This window comes from Chamaea fasciata, unplaced genomic scaffold (assembly GCF_029207755.1).
Source record: "Chamaea fasciata isolate MVZ Bird 193981 ecotype frontalis unplaced genomic scaffold, bChaFas1.0.hap1 SCAF_11, whole genome shotgun sequence".
NCBI lineage: Eukaryota > Metazoa > Chordata > Aves > Passeriformes > Sylviidae > Chamaea > Chamaea fasciata.
The window spans coordinates 21,292,519-21,310,235 of NW_027094096.1; the positions used below are offsets into that span (position 1 = coordinate 21,292,519).

Consider the following 17,717-nt stretch of genomic DNA (forward strand, 5'->3'; position numbering starts at 1 on the left):
TTTTTAACTCAGTACCTCCTTTGTCATTGGAAGCCCAGCAGGGACAGAAGGCAGCTGGGAGTTTGTTACTGTAAAATCAGCTCTCATTTTTGCAGGGCAGGGACTGTGTGTCCCCTTCCTGCTCTAAGTTCCCTCATCAGGAAGCAAGTTGCCCACGTGGGATCTCCAGGTGAGGTGAGTCTGGTGCCTGCACAGGGGCTCCTGTTCAGTGCCCACCTGAGCTGAACGTGGCCCAGCCTCGCCTCAGTCCTGGCACACCGGAGAGCAGGTTTTGGTACTTTTTCTGCTGCACACCATCCCTGCAACACAACGAGTCCAGCATCTGGATCTGCTGCCCTTTAACAAATGCTGTAATGCAGCCTCGTTCTTGACTTCCATGGCAAAGAGTACATTTGTTGGCACTATGCAAAGCTAATTTGCTGAAAATAAAACAGCACTATTGCCGGCTTTTCCTCAGTAAAGTACCGCTCTGTGAGGCAGAGCAGCCCGGCCCCGCGCAGCCCCTCAGGCCCGGCCGCCATTTTGTTCCCTCCTGCCCCAGCGACGCCCTTTGTTTCCAGCACAGAAATGCCCCCACTACAAATTATTTCGTTCCCATTTCCAGAGATTTACCACTAATTTAGTCCCCTTTTCTCTCCCCTTTGAGTCCGGGGCTTACCTGCAGCCTCCTCGGAGCGGCTGTGGCCCGCGCTCAGCCGAGCCCCGGCGGGTCCTGCAGTCACCACGGCCATTCCATCCCGGTTCTCCCGCAGCCACCGCAGCCATTCCATCCCTGTTATCCCGCAGTCACCGCGGCCATTCCATCCCGGTTATCCCGCAGCCACCGCAGCCATTCCATCCCGGTTATCCCGCAGTCACCGCAGCCATTCCATCCCGGTTATCCCGCAGTCACCGCAGCCATTCCATCCCGGTTATCCCGCAGTCACCGCAGCCATTCCATCCCGGTTATCCCGCAGTCACCGCGGCCATTCCATCCCTGTTATCCCGCAGTCACCGCGGCCATTCCATCCCTGTTATCCCGCAGTCACCGCGGCCATTCCATCCCTGTTATCCCGCAGTCACCGCGGCCATTCCATCCCTGTTATCCCGCAGTCACCGCGGCCATTCCATCCCTGTTATCCCGCAGTCACCGCGGCCATTCCATCCCTGTTATCCCGCAGTCACCGCGGCCATTCCATCCCTGTTATCCCGCAGTCACCGCGGCCATTCCATCCCTGTTATCCCGCAGTCACCGCGGCCATTCCATCCCTGTTATCCCGCAGTCACCGCGGCCATTCCATCCCTGTTATCCCGCAGTCACTGCGGCCATTCCATCCCGGTTCTCCCGCAGTCACCGCAGCCATTCCATCCCTGTTATCCCGCAGTCACTGCGGCCATTCCATCCCGGTTATCCCGCAGTCACCGCGGCCATTCCATCCCGGCTCTCCCGCAGTCACTGCGGCCCTCACGGCCCGGCTGGCCCCAGAGAACGCTCCGGGCCCGGCTCCTCCCTCCCCGCAGCCGCCGGGGTCCCTTTTCCCCTTCCTCACACTCCCTCGGGCATCCCCAGCCGCCGGGACACGGTGACTCTGCTCCTCCGCCTCGTCATTTTAAACAGCTGAGGGAGAACCCGTCCCTTGGTGCTGCGGAGGTTAAACGTTAAACGATGCGTTTGGTGCAGCTGGCGGCGGCGTGAGGAGCTCGGCCCCCTCCGGCCCTCGTTAGCCCAATGGTTAACGCTGTCTAGCCGCTAACTTCAACTTACAGGTTTCACCTGAGCTGCTCTGCTTTCTTCAGGATAAAGCGCATAAATCCTCCTGAATTTGATGATTAAGGTCATTTTTGCAAAGATAAAAAAAACCAACAAAACACCAAAGAAGGGAGAAAAGTTATATTTCCAGGCTTTTTTTTTCTTAAGGATAAACCTCAAAATCCTTAACAAACTTTGTTATTCAAATGCTCTTCCATAGCTGGAGATCATTTAAAACAGAGAAACATTCAAAACATTCAGGACAGTTGAAATGAGACTTGAAAAAAAAAAAAAAAAAGACTCTTAATGAAATAATATAACCCATACGTGAACTTCTTAAAAAAAACCCCAAAAAACAACTCGAATGCAATGAAACCTTAACACATAACCCAACATGACTTTTATCTAACCATTCTTTCTGTAATCTGCAGTTTCAGTCGGTAGTGATGATGGATGTGGGACAGAAAGCAAAGGGAGATTAATTATATGGGATAAAATGCAAAAAAGGAGAAGAATTTCTGAAGATTGTTTCCTCCCACCTTACAAATTCAACATGTGTTTCTAAGTTGAGTTTAATTAAGCTGTAATTACCTTCTGTGGAGGTATTGGTGAGCAGACTGCTGCACAGCTGCAACAACACAGCAAGCATAATTACTCACCACACCCCACTAAAATAAAAAAGTTTAGGTATTACTAAGCAGTATTTTAGCAGGTTTCTTAAATATCTGTTACCTGATGGGTAAAAATCCCAAAGAAAACAGCTCCAGCAGGACAAGAACCTGACGCCATCCAACACTTGCCTTTCTCTCCCTCACAAAGCTACAGCGAGCACAGAACACATGCACGTACACACACTGCCAACTAGCTCCAGTAACTGCTCCTCGGGAGGAGGCAGCACCAGCTTACCCTACGGAAGTTGTTCCTCTAGCTAAGGAAATGCTGCGAAGGAGGCGAGGGCTGTCAGCTGTAGCGCTCGCCCTGGAAGCGCGGCGCGAAGTTCCTGACGGCCTCGTTCTCCTGCGTGGTGATCAAGTCTATGATTGCTGTCAGCACGGCCGTGTCCCTGCACTTAATGTCATTCCAGTCCACAGGGTGGGGATTTTCTATCTTCTCTTGCAGAAGGTCATCCAGTTCTTGTCTCAGTTTCTGGGAAGTGTTGTAATAAAGGGAAAAAAGGGAAAAGGAAAGAGAGGAGCAGTTAGAGGTACACACAGCATCCGCAGAAAGGTTCCTGTGCCTCAGGCTCTCTGTTCTCCTGACCTTCACACCTCTCTTCTCCCATCAGTTCACTGCCACATTGCTGTTCTCAGGATCAAACACTGCCTCTTCAAAACCCAGTCTCTTCGATGAGAGACGACCATCTCCAGATGTGATGCCTCTAACAGCCCACCCAGCACTTGGCTGACTATTTCAGAATTAAAAAGACTGGTTAAAAATAAAAATTTTTAAAAAAAGAGTCAGGTATGCTTTCTGGGATCTAATATTAAACAGTTCTATGGAACCCAGTCGTGTTAACTGAGGAGCCCCACTCTCATGTTTTTATATCCATGTGGATATTGCCTGGACTGACCGAGTCATCCTACAGCTCTGGGCAAAATTAATCTCTTTTGTTTACTTTGTGTGCACTCCCAGCCAGTGCATTTCAAACATCATCTCCCTGAGTGATGGATCAGTAGGCACACAGGAATATCAAATCCAGAATTCCCCAAGCAGAACCAGTGTTACACTGAGCCTTCCAGGGACATTATTTTGAAACAGTCACCTTGACCAAGTTGGCTATTTTTTCTGGAGACTGGAAAACAATCCACTCATCCACAGCGATGGTGTCCTGGTCCTTGTCCTTCTGAATGGATATATCCCCTCCAAAGAACAACAGGCAGTATGGAGACACCTCTGTGCAATCGTACAGGTAAATCTGCACAACAACAGAATTGTCTGATCACCCTCAAAGCATCTCTAGTGCCATCAGTAATCCTCAATGGGACTGCTACAGAATTCCACAAGATCCTTACTCACTTACTCACAAATTCTGAAGATGCATGAAGCAACTCAGTTCAAAAAGTTACATGAAATCAGATTGAACAAGGGCAAAAATGGTCTCAAGTCTTTCAGTCTTTCACACATCAAACCAGATGTTCCATAACAATGAGAGGAAAAAAATGTCAGCATATTCAGAAGTGTTAAGACTGGATCAAAATGAAAAAAAAATTAACTAAAATAAAAGAATTTACACCTGTATTGCCAGACCTTAAAAAACCCCAAATCCTCCAAAAAAACCCCCAAGAACTAAACCACCTAAGTTCATCAGTACAACACCCCCAGTATCACAAAGGACATAATCTGATGGTGGTACAAGGAATGGCCCAGAACAAAGGCTGTTCACATCCCCTCGGAACCCTGATCCACCTCATTCAAAAAGGGAAAATGAACCAAATAAACCCCTCAAGCACAAATAAACCAACTCACACTGCTGGTCCTCATCTTCAAATGGTACACGAGCCAGTTATAATGGAACTCTGTTTCCTCCACGTTCACTGATTTGGGATGGATATTAACTGATCCATCTGTCTTGGTGCAAACTTTCACCCTTCAAAGGAAAAACAACAACAAGAGTCTGATAATACAAGAAGTGATAAATCAACAGACCAGGATCCCTGGGGTCTCTCTTTCCCAAATAACCAGAAGTGAGAGTGTTTGAATTGCTGCTGTAGAGCCCCTTTGGAGCAGTGCTACTGAGATGTTGTAACATTACCCACGGCGTGCTAAGGTCACACAAATTATTTCAGGCGTTAGCAGGAATCCAGATGTTAAAAAAATCAACAATCCCACCCTGCTCAGAGGAAGTAAGGCACAACCATGGCTCAAACTCTCAAGTGAGATTCATTCATGCACTCAAGCCACTGCTTCACCTTGCCAAATTCCGCCATGTAGAAAACACCTTGAAAACAAACACCATTAAACCAAACCCTCACATTTTTCTCTTTTTGCTGAAGCTGGGCCGGATCTTTGCCACTTTGGGATAGAGGCCAGCACAGATGACTGCTTTGAGCAGCTTCTCATTACCTGCAGGAGACAGCACAGTGAGTGAGGCAGTTCTGCAAGCTGACATTTCAGCTAGGAGAAATTCTGCCTTTTCCTCCACGGTTACCTGAGTTGGTGTTAGATTTGGGATCCTTGGGGTTTCTGCTATTCACAAATCCAGCTGCAAGGAGGTGCTCAGCAAACTGCCCTTTCATGCTATGCAGCATCTAGGAAACAATGAGAATTGCCCCAGAATGCTGCTGTGCCAAAGGCTCCTCCTCTTCCCCACACACAGGATCCTGCTGGAGCCTGGCAGGATGCTGTTACCTGCATGGTATTTGAGGACAGGAAATATTCCCAGCAATAGTCCTTCTCATTCCTGAAACCACAGCTCCGAGCCTCTTCCCAGCCCTAGAAATGAAAACCAGAGTTCCAAGGTGTTTGTAAGTGAACACACACTACAAACGTCAGGACAGCGAAAACTGGAGGTCAACAAACAACAGTCACATGTTCCCTACCAGGGAGAAAGTAAATCCTTTGATCTCTCTGTGTTTGTGCACACAGCACAGTGCAGAAAAACACAACTTCTCAATATGCTGCATCACAGCCTTCCTTTTTCCCTGGCAGGCCCTGACACCGGGCTGTGTCTGCCAGAGCAGTTCTGGGCAGTAACTGCGTTTTCCAGGCCGTTTATTTCCTCCTCTCCTTGCCCCAACAATGTCCAACACTTCTGAAGTTGGCTGCAGCCTCTTGTCGAGGCCAGAAGGACAAGAATTAACAACTTCAGTAAGGTAATTATAATACTGTGGTTCTTTTGTCTTTTTCAGACTTGTCCACCAGAAATCAGGTTACTGAGCCTGGAGACAAGATTGTGCAACACTAGAAGGGTGAAAATCAGTCTGGTTTTATGTTTCTGTAGAAGCCTACAGAGCATAAACTAATCAGCTTTTTCCTTAGGATCATCTGTATTCCTCAAAATAAAATTCTAGAAGAAAAAGGCCACAGGAAAACATGCTTACAGTGAAAGCATTCACCACAGTCAGATGGTCGCTTTTCGAGTTCTTTGAGAGCTCCTTTCTTCTTGCATCTGCGATTTTCTCCTTGCCCTAAAAATGAGAACCCATTTAAAACCCAGGCTGACATGACAGTTCTCTTTTCCAAGTTCAGGGACATCTGTACAGCAGTGCTTTGTATGTAACCCATGGAAATTACAGTTATTTCCAATATTCCACAGGAAAAAATGATAATTCATAGCATGCAAAGGCAATCTCACTAATAAAAATGTAACTACCATGACATTAATGGAAGTGCTCTTAGACTGTAACACCTCACTAAGTCCCAGCATCCTCCTGAGATTCTCAAACCCCCACACGTAACTGCCAGCTGTGAGACTGTACCAGAGGGATGACAAAAGGGTCCTTGAAGCTGAGGCTGGCTGCAATGGTCAGCACGGGGTCCAGGCAGCAGAACAAGGCTCCAAAGAGGATCATCTTCCCGATGTGTGGCTCCACGGGCAGCCGTGCCAGGTGGACACCCAGGGGAGTCAGCTCCTCCTGCCTGTCCAGAGCGTTCTGCCCCCACAAGGGCACCAAGGAGAGAACACACACGTCATGTCAGATGGGGAGGATTTCCTTGGAAAGCCACTGGCACTGAATATCACCCATTAATATCCAAACCAGGCGCTTCTGTTCATGGCTACAACCCTTTGGTACAAATATATCACCAGAGCAAGGAGTCAGCAGAACAAAGGTGCCCCCGATGTCTCCTTGCACCCAAGGGAGCAGTGACACACAGGGTGCTTCTCCCACACACCTCATTTGTCTCTGACTCCTCTGACCCACCCGGAACAGCCAGGCTGGCAGGCAGCAGGGGGTGCAGAGGGAGTTCATCAACCTGCAGGGAACCTAAATGCAGGCCAGGTGTCTGTTTGGAGCCATCCAAGTCCCTCAGAATGACTGTGCAGAGCCCAGAAGCCCCATGCACTGTGTGAAGTGCCCCTCTGCACAAAGGCCCAGGGGCCGCAGTGCCCAGGGCCGTGCAGTCAGACCTGCCTGGTGACACGCACACTGCCACAGCCCTGAACACACCAACCCTGCACGGGAAGCGACACTTTACCAGCTCCATGAGGTGATTTATGGCCAACATCACTGCATCACGAGACGGGGGGTCCATCAGTTTGCTCAGAAAAGAGGCAATTCCACCCAGCTTCAGGATCTGAAAGAAAAATCACAACAAAAGCCTACAGCAACTGGAGAAAGACATTGCCTTAACTTGGGTAGCAGTAATCACAATCTTTGAAACAGTGGGAGTAATTCACAGCTCGAGTTAGAATGTCTTTAGTTAAGAACTAAGGACAAAAAAAAATGTATTAGTGGTGAAATTAGTAGCAGAAGGATCTATTCTTCATTCAGCTCACATACACGTGGCATTCCTTCTGCCTGCATAAGGAATTCAATGCAAACTGCCAAAAAGGGAAATTCACACCAGTTCTAAAACTACTTTGTACTGAAAATCATATAAATTGACTCACTGGCATTCTCACTGAAGCTTCTCTGATTCAATGGCATGTGATATTTGGGGGACAGCACAGCCCAAATTTTAGTTAGTGGACTTCACCTTTTACTGATACCAGACAATTCTGTTTCCCCTGGGTTTGATGTACCCAGACACAAGTGTGCATTTACAAAAGCTGCTGCAATTTTTGGCTAAATTACTGCATTTCTGGTGTGACAGAATTTTGGTTTAACAACCCTAGGCTCACAGCTGCATTAATTTATTCTCTCAACCATTTATCCCAATGGAAAAGCAGGTAACAAATATATTTGAGGATTCCTCCATTCACCTTGATTTGTAAGCAGAGCTCTTCCAAGGGTGTCCTGAGGATCTCTGGTAACTGATAATCATCCAGGAGGCTGGCACGCAGCCCATTGTACAGATGGTAACAGTGGCCTGGCTGAACTCTGCAATGATTTAAAGAAACAATTCTTTTAGCTTTGGTCGCTTCTTGTGGGTTTTTTCCCCCTCTGAAACTGGGACATTATGGTTCTGTTTGCTTACAAAGAGCTTCCCAAAATTCCTCAAGGAATCAGAACTGAAGTGTACCCAACTGTAAAAGCCACTTCAGTCTTCTGAAACACAGACCCATCAGCAGGAAAGAGGCACAGAGAACACAGAAATTAATATTTATGCCACTTCCACTTTACTGTGTCAGCCTCATCAATTAGGTGTAAGGGTAGTGACAAAAATAAAATTAAAATAAAATGCAGGGCATCCTTCTATAGGAAAGAAACTCAAGCTAAACACAGCACAAGTCAATTCAGTTTTTTAGGAAGACAAGGAAATCATTCCTTGCCCAGGAACAGCAGCCAGCAGCGCCAGCACACGCAAATAATAAAGACCCTTCAGCACTGCGGCAAACTCAACACCCCCAAACCTGCTCCTACCTCCCTGCTCGGCCCTTCCTCTGCTTGGCATTGGCTTTGCTGACCCACTCTGCTGCCATGGTGCTGATGTTGTTCTGGGTGTCAAAGTGGGTCTCCTTGATCTTCCCCCCGTCTATAACAAACACCACATCATCGATCGTGATGCTGTGGGGAAAAAACAAAACAGGGAAAAAAAAGCAACTTTTCATCTTTGCAAGTGTGACCTAGGATTGGCTCTGGCCTCTCTTTATTCCCTCCCAAGCAGACTCAGCAATTAAAAAAGTCTATCTTTGGAATTTCATTAAGAACTATGTTACTGAACAGCTCAAGGAACAGCTGATTTGTTCTCTGTGGTCTGGCAGGAGTCCCCACTTGGGCTCTGAAGAGAGGACAGGCAGCTCAGATTATGCTGTACAAGTCATTCTAGCAATTGTTCAGTATTTCTGTAGTTTAGTTGTTCAAAACAATGTAGTTGGTTGAATTGTTTAAAACAATTACAGGAAAACTCTGTTTAGTCTATAAATATTTCTAAAGACAAAGTGTTTTAAATGAATGGCACAAACACAGGAACGTATTTTCAGGAACACCACAGAGGTTTATACTTTAAATTATCACTCCAGTCCTTTTGTTAACCTCACCTTTCCTGGCTTGGACAGGCAGGCACTTACCTGGTCTCTGCAATGTTGGTTGCAATCACGATTTTCCTCACTCCTGGTGGGGTCTTCTTGAACACCTGTAATTATCCAGGGTCCATTTATGTCTTTGCCAAAAACAAACACCTGCTTCATTATTGTTTTTTTCTTTGTAGTTGTGAAATATTGCAATAAAAGAGAAGCATACCTGAGTCTGGTTAACAGTAGGCATCAGTGAATGCAAAGGTATGATAATAAACCTATCTGAAAGTTAAAAATCAGTAAAAGATATGGTGTAAGCACAGAAACTTCCAATTTTACAGGAAAATCTATTAAATCAACTATGCAGAACAGAGAAAATAGGCTGCAAGTCAGGCTACTGCCTCTTGCTCTGAGATCACAGGTACGTGTATCATAACAGCAAATTCCAAAGTAAAAAGGTATAAAGGCCTTTTTTGTGATGCTATAACATGATGAGTTCAAGAAAATATATGAAGTTACGTAAAGTAATTTAGACTTCCTTTTTAAATTCTGAAGTTATTTAATAACTGGTCAAGGTTAATACACAAACTGACACTCTATCTTTCAATAAACTGCAATTCTGCATCGATGGAATGTCCACAACCACACTGCAAGTCACCATCTGAACAGACAAGAGCCCAGCTAAGACAGTTGAGATGGAAATATGAGAGATGCAAAAGGACAGGTGAAAGTGCGTCAGACAGGCACAGAGTACTTGAGAGTCTGTAAGAAAGCTTCTCAAATCCACAGGATTTAGGGGAGCTATCAGCAAAGCAGGGGAAGCTGCTCAAGGATGAAACGCACACAGAATGGAGTTTAGTTTTGGATGGGAGCTCTCCCAGCTACAGGAAAGGACAAGAGGAACAAGAGGCAGGTCAGGTTGTTTTCAGATTGTCACTCCCACACAGAAAAATGAGTTGTTGTCAGCAGAGGAAAGATACCACGGACACACCAGAAGTGCTGAACACTTTGGAGAGGAGACAAGGGAAAACATGAATTGCAGCAAGCCCATGCAAAAGGAGCCTGCCCCCAGTGCCACTGCCACAGCTCCCACAGAGTTGGGGTTTTACCTGACTTAAACATCACTTGAGACGTCAAGATCTCATGCAAAGTGCTGATGTTATCCCAGCCTGGCAGGAACACCAGAATTGCACCATCCTACAGGGAAAAGAGGTGAGAACACATCACACACTGCACCGAGAGCCAGCTCCTTGCACACTGACACATGTGAGACCTGAAACCTCACTGACCCAGTCTGGAACAGTCTACCAAGAGGGATTTTTCTATTAAAGACCCACTTGCATGTATTTATCTGAATGCAATAATTCAAAGCTGTTCAATTACTTAGAAGACCAAACCAAAATTTCTTTCTGTGTGACCAGCCAGAGTCACCCCCAGCTCTGGCACTGCCCCCAGCTCAGCCCCACTGTACCTCCTCCTCCAGCACGATGTGTCTGATCAGCGCTGCCACAAGGTCCAGGTCCACCTTGTCATCATCCATCACCTCCAGGGCATCGATTGTACTGGCTGAATACCTGCAGCAGGAGAGCACAGACACTGCTCCTTTGGAATGTGCACAGCCAGGGCTGCTGCTGCTGCTGCACCCAGCCATGAACCCACCTCCCATGAGCTCAGTTCTTTGAGCAATTCCTGCACCTCCACAGTACTCCCTGCATTTAGTTCAGTGTGATTACTGTCAGTCCAGAACAATTTAAGAATTACCATATCATGACTGAACTGTGTTTGAAGCACCTACATGAACCCTCTCCTTCTCATCAATGAGCCAGGGACCGACGATTTGTATTTAGGTAATGAACTGAAATTTAACTTGCACAATTCAGAGGCAAAGGGAGCCAATCCTGCTGTGTCTAACGCACTTCACTGGTTGCCAGCCAGCTGTACAGGCAATTCCATCAGCCACTATCCCACTGTTACTGAAGCCCAGCAACACAATACAGCACTAATTTATGGTTCTCACTTCAGAGCTGCCTGAAAACAGAAAGCCAAAGAGAAACTTGTGCCCAACCTGCCCTGCAGCTGCCTCAGGTAGGCTGGCCACTGCTGCCTGTAGATCTCCTCCTTCTCCTCCTTCTCTGGCCTGCTGACGTGGCCCTGCATGAAGCCCTTCCTCCAGTGCAGCCGACGGTCCATCTTCTCCGGGGAGTACCTTTACACGGGAGGAGCAAACACAGTTCCATCTGAAACTGAGAGAAATCACAGCAGCTGCACAGTTTTCCAAACCATGGACAATGGCATGTGCTTTAGCTAGACCATGTGCAAGAATCTGCAGTTTCTCTTCTGATAGAAATCTTACACAAGCAGGGACCAACCTTAGTAAGCATGTGAACACATAGGGGGGAAAGAAGGGAACAGCAAGAAAGACTAGCTTGATTTAGAGACCTGAAAATTCACCACAGCATCAGAGAAACTGTTCTCCCCCTCACGCCAACATTGCCAGGCAGCTGTGTGCCATCTGTAATTACTGTACAAGGCCCCCTTAGAAGGTTTTCTGTTGAAAAACACAGGCAATTCTTCTGTATGCCAAGTTAATCTTTGAGCACACATACACTAAGGTAAACCCCCCCCCCAAGTACTCTCTGAAATGATGTTCAGAAAAAACACTTGCCTCAACTTCTCAATGACATCTTCGAGCAGATACTCCACCACTGGGAAAGTGAAGCCAGGGATGTGAATCATTGGGCAATGGTCTGTGGAGGGAGGCAGAACTCTGTGTTAAAACTACTCAGGAAATACTGCACTGAAAGAACAGAAGCAATAAACATTCCTCACTATTTCTGCAATCTGGCTGCCATGTCTACAGGACATTTCCAGCTGTCAGGGAAGATGTCAAATTCCCCCCCAAATAAGGCTGCTGAATAACAAAAGCACAGGCAGCAACAGGCAGAACTCTGCACACCAGGATGTTCAACTGGTTCCAGCCACTGCAAAAAGCTGAGAGATTGAACAACTCAAAGTTCAATCTGCTTGCCCACTCACAGCAAGAATGCTAAAACATGGTAAATATTTACTAGGAAAACACTCTGTGGATTCTGTTTCTGTAACATGTCTGAAAAGCAAAACCAGAAGCAATGTCAGGTTGCAATGAGATAAAATTGAGAGAAACTGCATCTCCAGCAGCTGGCAGGTATTTGGAAAACTGAAGTGATTTCTTCTTTTGATACAAATCAGTTCTATAATTGGAGAACTGCACTATACTGTAGAAGCCTAAATCACTCAAGAGGAACATTTCTAAGAAGCATTTCACCTACCAAAGTACTCAGAAAACTTCTCTGCATTTAAAGTAGCACTCATCAGTATGACTTTCAGATCCAGCCGAACATTCAGAAGATCTTTAATAATGCTCATTAAAACATCTGACTGAAGATTTCTTTCATGGATTTCATCAAGAACTACATGACTGATGCTGGACAAGTGCCTAAAATACAAGGGGAAGAAGTTAAACTTTTGTTTTTAGAAAAAATAAAAAGCAGAGCCATGACTGTTTGGAACAGCTCAGGACTCATTCCATAACTGCAGTCAGTGTCTCACTGAACAGGAGCTCTTACTTATCTGACTGGAGCCACTGCAGGACAATTCCCGTGGTACAGTACAAGATTGAGCCTTGTTTCCTCGGCAACCGACTGAAAGAGACACAATAAGAACTCCTCAGTTCTGTTCTTAACAAAAGACTTTAAAGCCTTGAACCCCAGCTGCAGGTGCCATTGCAGGCACGATGCAGATGTGCCTCACTCTGCCTCCCTCACTCACAGCACAAGGGCAGGAACAAGGAATGAGGCCACTGTAGCAGCAGGTCTGTGGGTGGGGAAGGGACCAGGGAGACCCTCCGGGTTCCCAGGCACCCTGTGCCATCCGCTGCACACTGAGGCGCTGATCCCACTTCCTGCAGCTCTGCAGGCTCAGCACAGAGGGCACCCACATGCACAGCACTGTGAGCAAAGAGAAACAGCAGAGAGACTCTGTGAACTCCAGTTAAAATGCTGGGAGGGCTGAGCTCTCCTCTCTCACCAGCAGTTCTGCTGCAACAATAGGGCTCCATTATGTGCTGGTACCACTTCAGATTTTTAAACTAGAGCTGACTACAATTGTGAAAGCTTTTGCTCTGCAAGCTCCTGTCACTGCACCTATTACATGGCCCCAGGGAATTAGTTCATAAATACGTGTAGCAGATACACAGCTTTCCACAGAAATATGGTTTGGAGCATTCTCCCCTTTAGTATTTTCACTTTTCTTTGAAATTCATTGATTAGGGACATCAGTTCTATTTCTGCCCACAGCAGAACCTGTTACAAGAGGTGAAAACAGGACCTACTAGACAAAGCCTAACTTGGGCTAGTCACTGTCACATGGGACATAAAACACAGTAGCTGCCCTGAAACCTCTTCCTAAAATTCAAAAACCTCACGCCTTCCTCGCAGCAATTCCTTCAGAGAAAATATCAGCAGGAAAGCAGTTCTTTCTTTTCAGAACTACTTTTCAGCTTGTCTCCTTGGGCTAACACGAGGCCCTTGCAGGGAGCTGCTCACCTCTGCAGGCGGATCTGGTAGCCTGTGCTCCTGCCATTGCCACAGCCTTCGGCCCTCTCAGCAGCCACTCTCTCAGCCACCTGCAGGAGGAAGAAAACAAGCCTGATCTGTGACTGAGATCAGTAGGAACACCTGGAACTGAGACGGTTTGGAAACAACAAAGAAATGCCCCGAAATGCACCTTTTCTCCTCCCCTGAGAGCAGCACCCCAGGGACAGGACTTTAGAGGAGCACACCCACTGGGGCATCAGCAGCACGCTCCCCTTCCAGCAGGGTGAGCTTTGCCCATCTGACACTGAACTATCAGGGACAGTAACTACTGAGCACCAGATCCTTTCCTGCTCGTTAACCCACCTCTACAGGGCCTGACACAACTTCAGTTTTTATCTTAAGTGGCATCTGCACTTGGCCAAATCTACTAAAATCACAGATACAACCCATGAACAAAGTCAGGGAAGAAGGAGGCTGCAGTGTCAGTACTCCATTGATGGCCAAACCTGGGGAGGGGAGGGGGAAGGGGGGGCACTCACGGAGATGGCGCTGATGCGGCGCGGCTGCGTGCACACGATGCGGCAGGCGGAGCCGCGGCCGCGCTCGATGTGGTCGTCCAGGATGAACTGTGTCACCTGCGTGGTCTTCCCGCAGCCCGTCTCCCCGCTGATCACCGTCACACGGTTGCTGTTGATCAGCTTCACCAGCTCCTGGCCCGGACAAAGACAAAACAATTCACCGTGTTGTCGCTGCTAACGGATTGCGGAGGGTTTGGAGACTTCTCTGCTCCTGTGGGATGAACTCTGAGCAGAGCGTCAGCAGCTGAAGAAACGCTCAACTGCTTCTTGTAATGCTACAAAAGAAGTTTAGTTTTAAACCTCACAGAAGTCATTTCTGCACATTTGCACTTCCCATGTGTAGGGTTTAAAGTATACCCAACCTCAACACTAGCTTTAAATACTTTAGATCACGTATGAAAACAACACAAAAGAACTAAAACGAAAGCCTGAAATACACTTTTAACCTTTCTGCTTCCTGCTTGGCTCCTGTAGATCTTTGGACTGAACACAAGAGTCTTCCCTGTTGGACTACAAGCCTGCACAAACTAAAGGTTTTCAGCACAACATTTTAACATTTCTTGTACCAACGGGAACAGTTTCCCAGCCTCCTCCTCCCCACCCCAAGGACTGTAAAGGGAATATGACTATTTTTAGGAACAAATGCTAACAGAAAGGACATGATGGCAAATAAAGAACTGTAGGATGGAGCCTCACTAATCACCCACTGAGCCTGCAAAAGCAAACATATCAGAATTCTCCATTTCTACTGCACACAAGGGATATCAGCCTCAGAATAAACATCCATTAATAACAGCCAATACTGTCACTGACCTTATCCTGTGACTGGGAAACTAATGGCACTGAGCACCAGCAGTGCAGCCATTAAAAATGGTTAAAGCTAAAAAGGCTTAAGTAGCATTATATTCAATTCTAATCTGCCTAATTGTTCAACAAAGGGTACAGTTTTATACACAGAAGAAAGCATAACAATCTGAGTAACCAGGAAGTTCCTAGAAGTGGCAGAAAAAAAAGCCCTATTATTAAATGTATGCAGCAGCCATGTACTCCCATGGTATTCCCAGTTATATTCCCATGAGAACACTGTACTGAGCCCTGTGTAACAATCAGTGAGCCCCAGGAACTGTCTGGAAAGAAATCACACACTCACCTCCCTCATCCCGTATGAGGGGAGCTTCTCTCGGAATCTCTGGGGAAAAAGAAAAAAAATGTTTCTCTTTAAAGACCATTTCAGCACTGAAGCAATGGGACAGATTTAACCTGTAACCTGGGCTAAACTGCAGAATAATGCCAAACTGCTCAGCAACACTTGTATAAACACAGGCCCTTGTGAAATAACTTTAATTCCACGTGTGGTTTCAGTTTTGCTCACTTTAGAAAAATTATGTCAGCCCAACAACTGAGTACATGGTAAGGCAGGCATAGACAGTGCAAGAGCAGGGCCTGGTTCAGGGTAAGACAATTTTCTACATGGGGCTGTTCAAAACAAAACCTCTGTTTTCCAGAGGCCATCCCAGTGTTGTGCTTTCAGTTTCAGACAATACTGCAGGGACACAATCCATGAAAAAGGATGAGAAACCCACCCAATGAAACAACGTGTCAGCTTCAAATTTCAGATTCCAACTGTTTCTGAAATTTGTAATTTCCCATTTTTAATCACTGCTCTACCAATAGGTAGGAATTTAATGAATTCTAAAGGTAATTTTTTAGCAAAAGAAACATCATGACAACTTTCCAGTAAATTGGAAGATATTACATTTTCAGGTTAGCTTAATTCAAAAAAATCCAGTGAAAGGTTTTCAACTTCACAGAGGGCAACGTACCTGCATTTCAATATATCTGGGATCAGACCTCTTCTTCATTAACTCCTCTTTAAGTTGCTCATCTAAATTAGCATCCTGCTCGGTTTTTTCACAGAGATATTCCACATCCAGATCCAGGGATGTTTTTTCCCAGGTTGATCTCTGCCTTACAGGAGGTTTTTCAGCCGCTGGTTTCACCTTGGCAGGCTGCTCTGGAGCAGGGCTGGAATCACACAACAAGAAATTCAGATTCCCCTGGCTGTGCTGGCCACATGCAGTGCAGGTAATTAGATCCAGCGGTTAATGAACCAACAGTCCATGGGAATAGAGAACTATGGAATGGTCTGGGTTGGAAGGACCTTAAAGTCCCCTGCCATGTGCAGGGACACCTCCCACTGTCCCAAGTGCCCCAAGCCCCAATGTCCAGCCTGGCCTCGGGCACTGCCAGGGATCCAGGGGCAGCCACAGCAAATCTGGGTCTGTCACTGCAGCCAAAGTCGTTAAACCTCATAAAGCCTCAAACTACCAACCACCAAAGCCCTGACATCAGGATCTAACAATTAACACGTCCTTTTGTACCAAACGAAGCTACAGAGCACCAAAACATCATCAGAGGATTACTGCTTGATCCACTGTCCCGTAACTGGATCCCTCAGCAAACTGGAGCCCCAATCCCCCATTTCAGCACACTGGTCTACTCCAGTTACTCCCAAAAATCCTTAACGACTCCAGAACCGACCCTGCTTCAGACACTGCGCAAATGTTCCAAGGCTGCACAATAACTGAAAACAGAAGCCACAAGCTGCCTCTGGAAGAGTCATTCCAGAGGCCAAGGGAGCTGAAAAATCCCATATATCTACTGTAGTAGGCTTTGAGATGAGTTATAAGTGTTATGAGTTTAAGCAGAAATTTAACGTGCCAAACTCAGCAATAATGAAAGAGTTTTACAGCAATGGCTACAACCGTTTCAGTGTGACAATACATGTGGGGAAACTGGAGGATAACTGTGGAGCCAATACATTCAACAAAGGTAAATAACTTCTCACACGCCTTCTTGCCAGCTCATGGAAAGTTTGTGCAATTCAAAATAAATTAAAAAAAAACCTGGTAATTATAGCTCTTTACCCTTCCTCATCGCCGGACCACCAGGACATGGCTTCTTGCTCTTTGTCGTTTTTAGTCTGGACAGAATTGAGCAGCTGCACGATTTGCTCTTCCCTGCGCTCGTCCATGCGCACCACAGCTCTCTAGGGCCGAAAGCACAGCTCGGTCAGCGCGGGGCCGCTGTCCACACACAGCTACCCCCTCAGCAACACCGGCACGGCGCTCCCCGCGCCCCGAGCCCCTCGGCAGGAGAACCCCAAGGTGCGCAGCCCCCGTCCCCAGAACACGTCCCCGCGCCCCTCACCTGCTGCCGGTCGGCGTCCCGGTTCTTCTGGCCCTGCTTGCGGGCGTACCACAGCCCGATCTCGCGGCCCTTCAGGTGGCTGGGGTGCCGTCCCCGCCCGCCGGGCCCGCCAGCCGACGAGGAGGGGGCGGAGGCGGAGCCGCCATCGCCGCCACGGCCTCGCCCGCGGCCGCGGCCCCAGTCTCGGCGCTGCTCGTAGCTCATGGCCGCGGGTGCCGGCGCGGAGCGGCCGGGAGAGCCCGGCCCGGCGCGGCTCAGTCGGCCCGGCCCGGGCCCGCCTCATCCGCCGGCAGCGCCCGCCTCATCCGCCGCCGCACTTCCGCCCGCAGCGCGCCCGGCGCGGCCCGGGTTCGAGTCCCGGCCCCGCCAAACCCGGCCCGGAGACCGCGGGTTCGAGTCCTCACCCAGACCCGGCCCGGGGGCTCGAGTCCTCACACTGACCCGGCCTGAAGGGTCCCGGGTTCGAGTCCTCGCCCTGACCCGCCCGGACGGTCCCGGTTCGAGTCGTCACACTGACCCGGCCCGGGGGACCTGGGTTCGAGTCCCCGACCGGCCGGTGTGTTGCAGAA

At 47.8% G+C, this 17,717-nt stretch overlaps 1 protein-coding gene across 1 annotated transcript; it reads right to left on the reverse strand.

The window, feature by feature from the left end:
- Nucleotides 1-1,855: 1,855 nt before the first annotated feature.
- DHX36 (DEAH-box helicase 36) lies at nucleotides 1,856-17,425 on the reverse strand. Its single transcript, XM_066193627.1, has 25 exons — nucleotides 17,149-17,425; nucleotides 16,866-16,987; nucleotides 15,762-15,963; nucleotides 15,089-15,127; nucleotides 13,900-14,070; nucleotides 13,370-13,449; nucleotides 12,392-12,466; nucleotides 12,095-12,261; nucleotides 11,452-11,533; nucleotides 10,852-10,992; nucleotides 10,258-10,360; nucleotides 9,896-9,983; nucleotides 9,013-9,068; nucleotides 8,841-8,905; nucleotides 8,194-8,337; nucleotides 7,593-7,710; nucleotides 6,866-6,964; nucleotides 6,148-6,321; nucleotides 5,770-5,856; nucleotides 5,078-5,161; nucleotides 4,878-4,977; nucleotides 4,702-4,792; nucleotides 4,196-4,316; nucleotides 3,492-3,644; nucleotides 1,856-2,875 (listed from the first exon to the last, which is right to left on the reverse strand). The coding sequence occupies exons 1-25, from the start codon at nucleotides 17,350-17,352 to the stop codon at nucleotides 2,690-2,692; spliced, it is 2,952 nt and encodes a 983-aa protein (XP_066049724.1). The 5' UTR covers nucleotides 17,353-17,425; the 3' UTR covers nucleotides 1,856-2,689.
- Nucleotides 17,426-17,717: the final 292 nt, after the last annotated feature.

Excerpts from the sequence above, each read along its gene's own strand:
- DHX36 (XM_066193627.1), bottom strand. The coding sequence starts at position 17,352 with ATGAGCTACGAGCAGCGCCGAGACTGGGGCCGCGGCCGCGGGCGAGGC. Across the intron at positions 10,361-10,851 it reads CTGAGGCAGCTGCAGGGCAG|GTATTCAGCCAGTACAATCG; the intron begins GTTGGGCACAAG and ends CTCCTGCTGCAG. Across the intron at positions 2,876-3,491 it reads AAATAGCCAACTTGGTCAAG|AAACTGAGACAAGAACTGGA; the intron begins GTGACTGTTTCA and ends AACACTTCCCAG.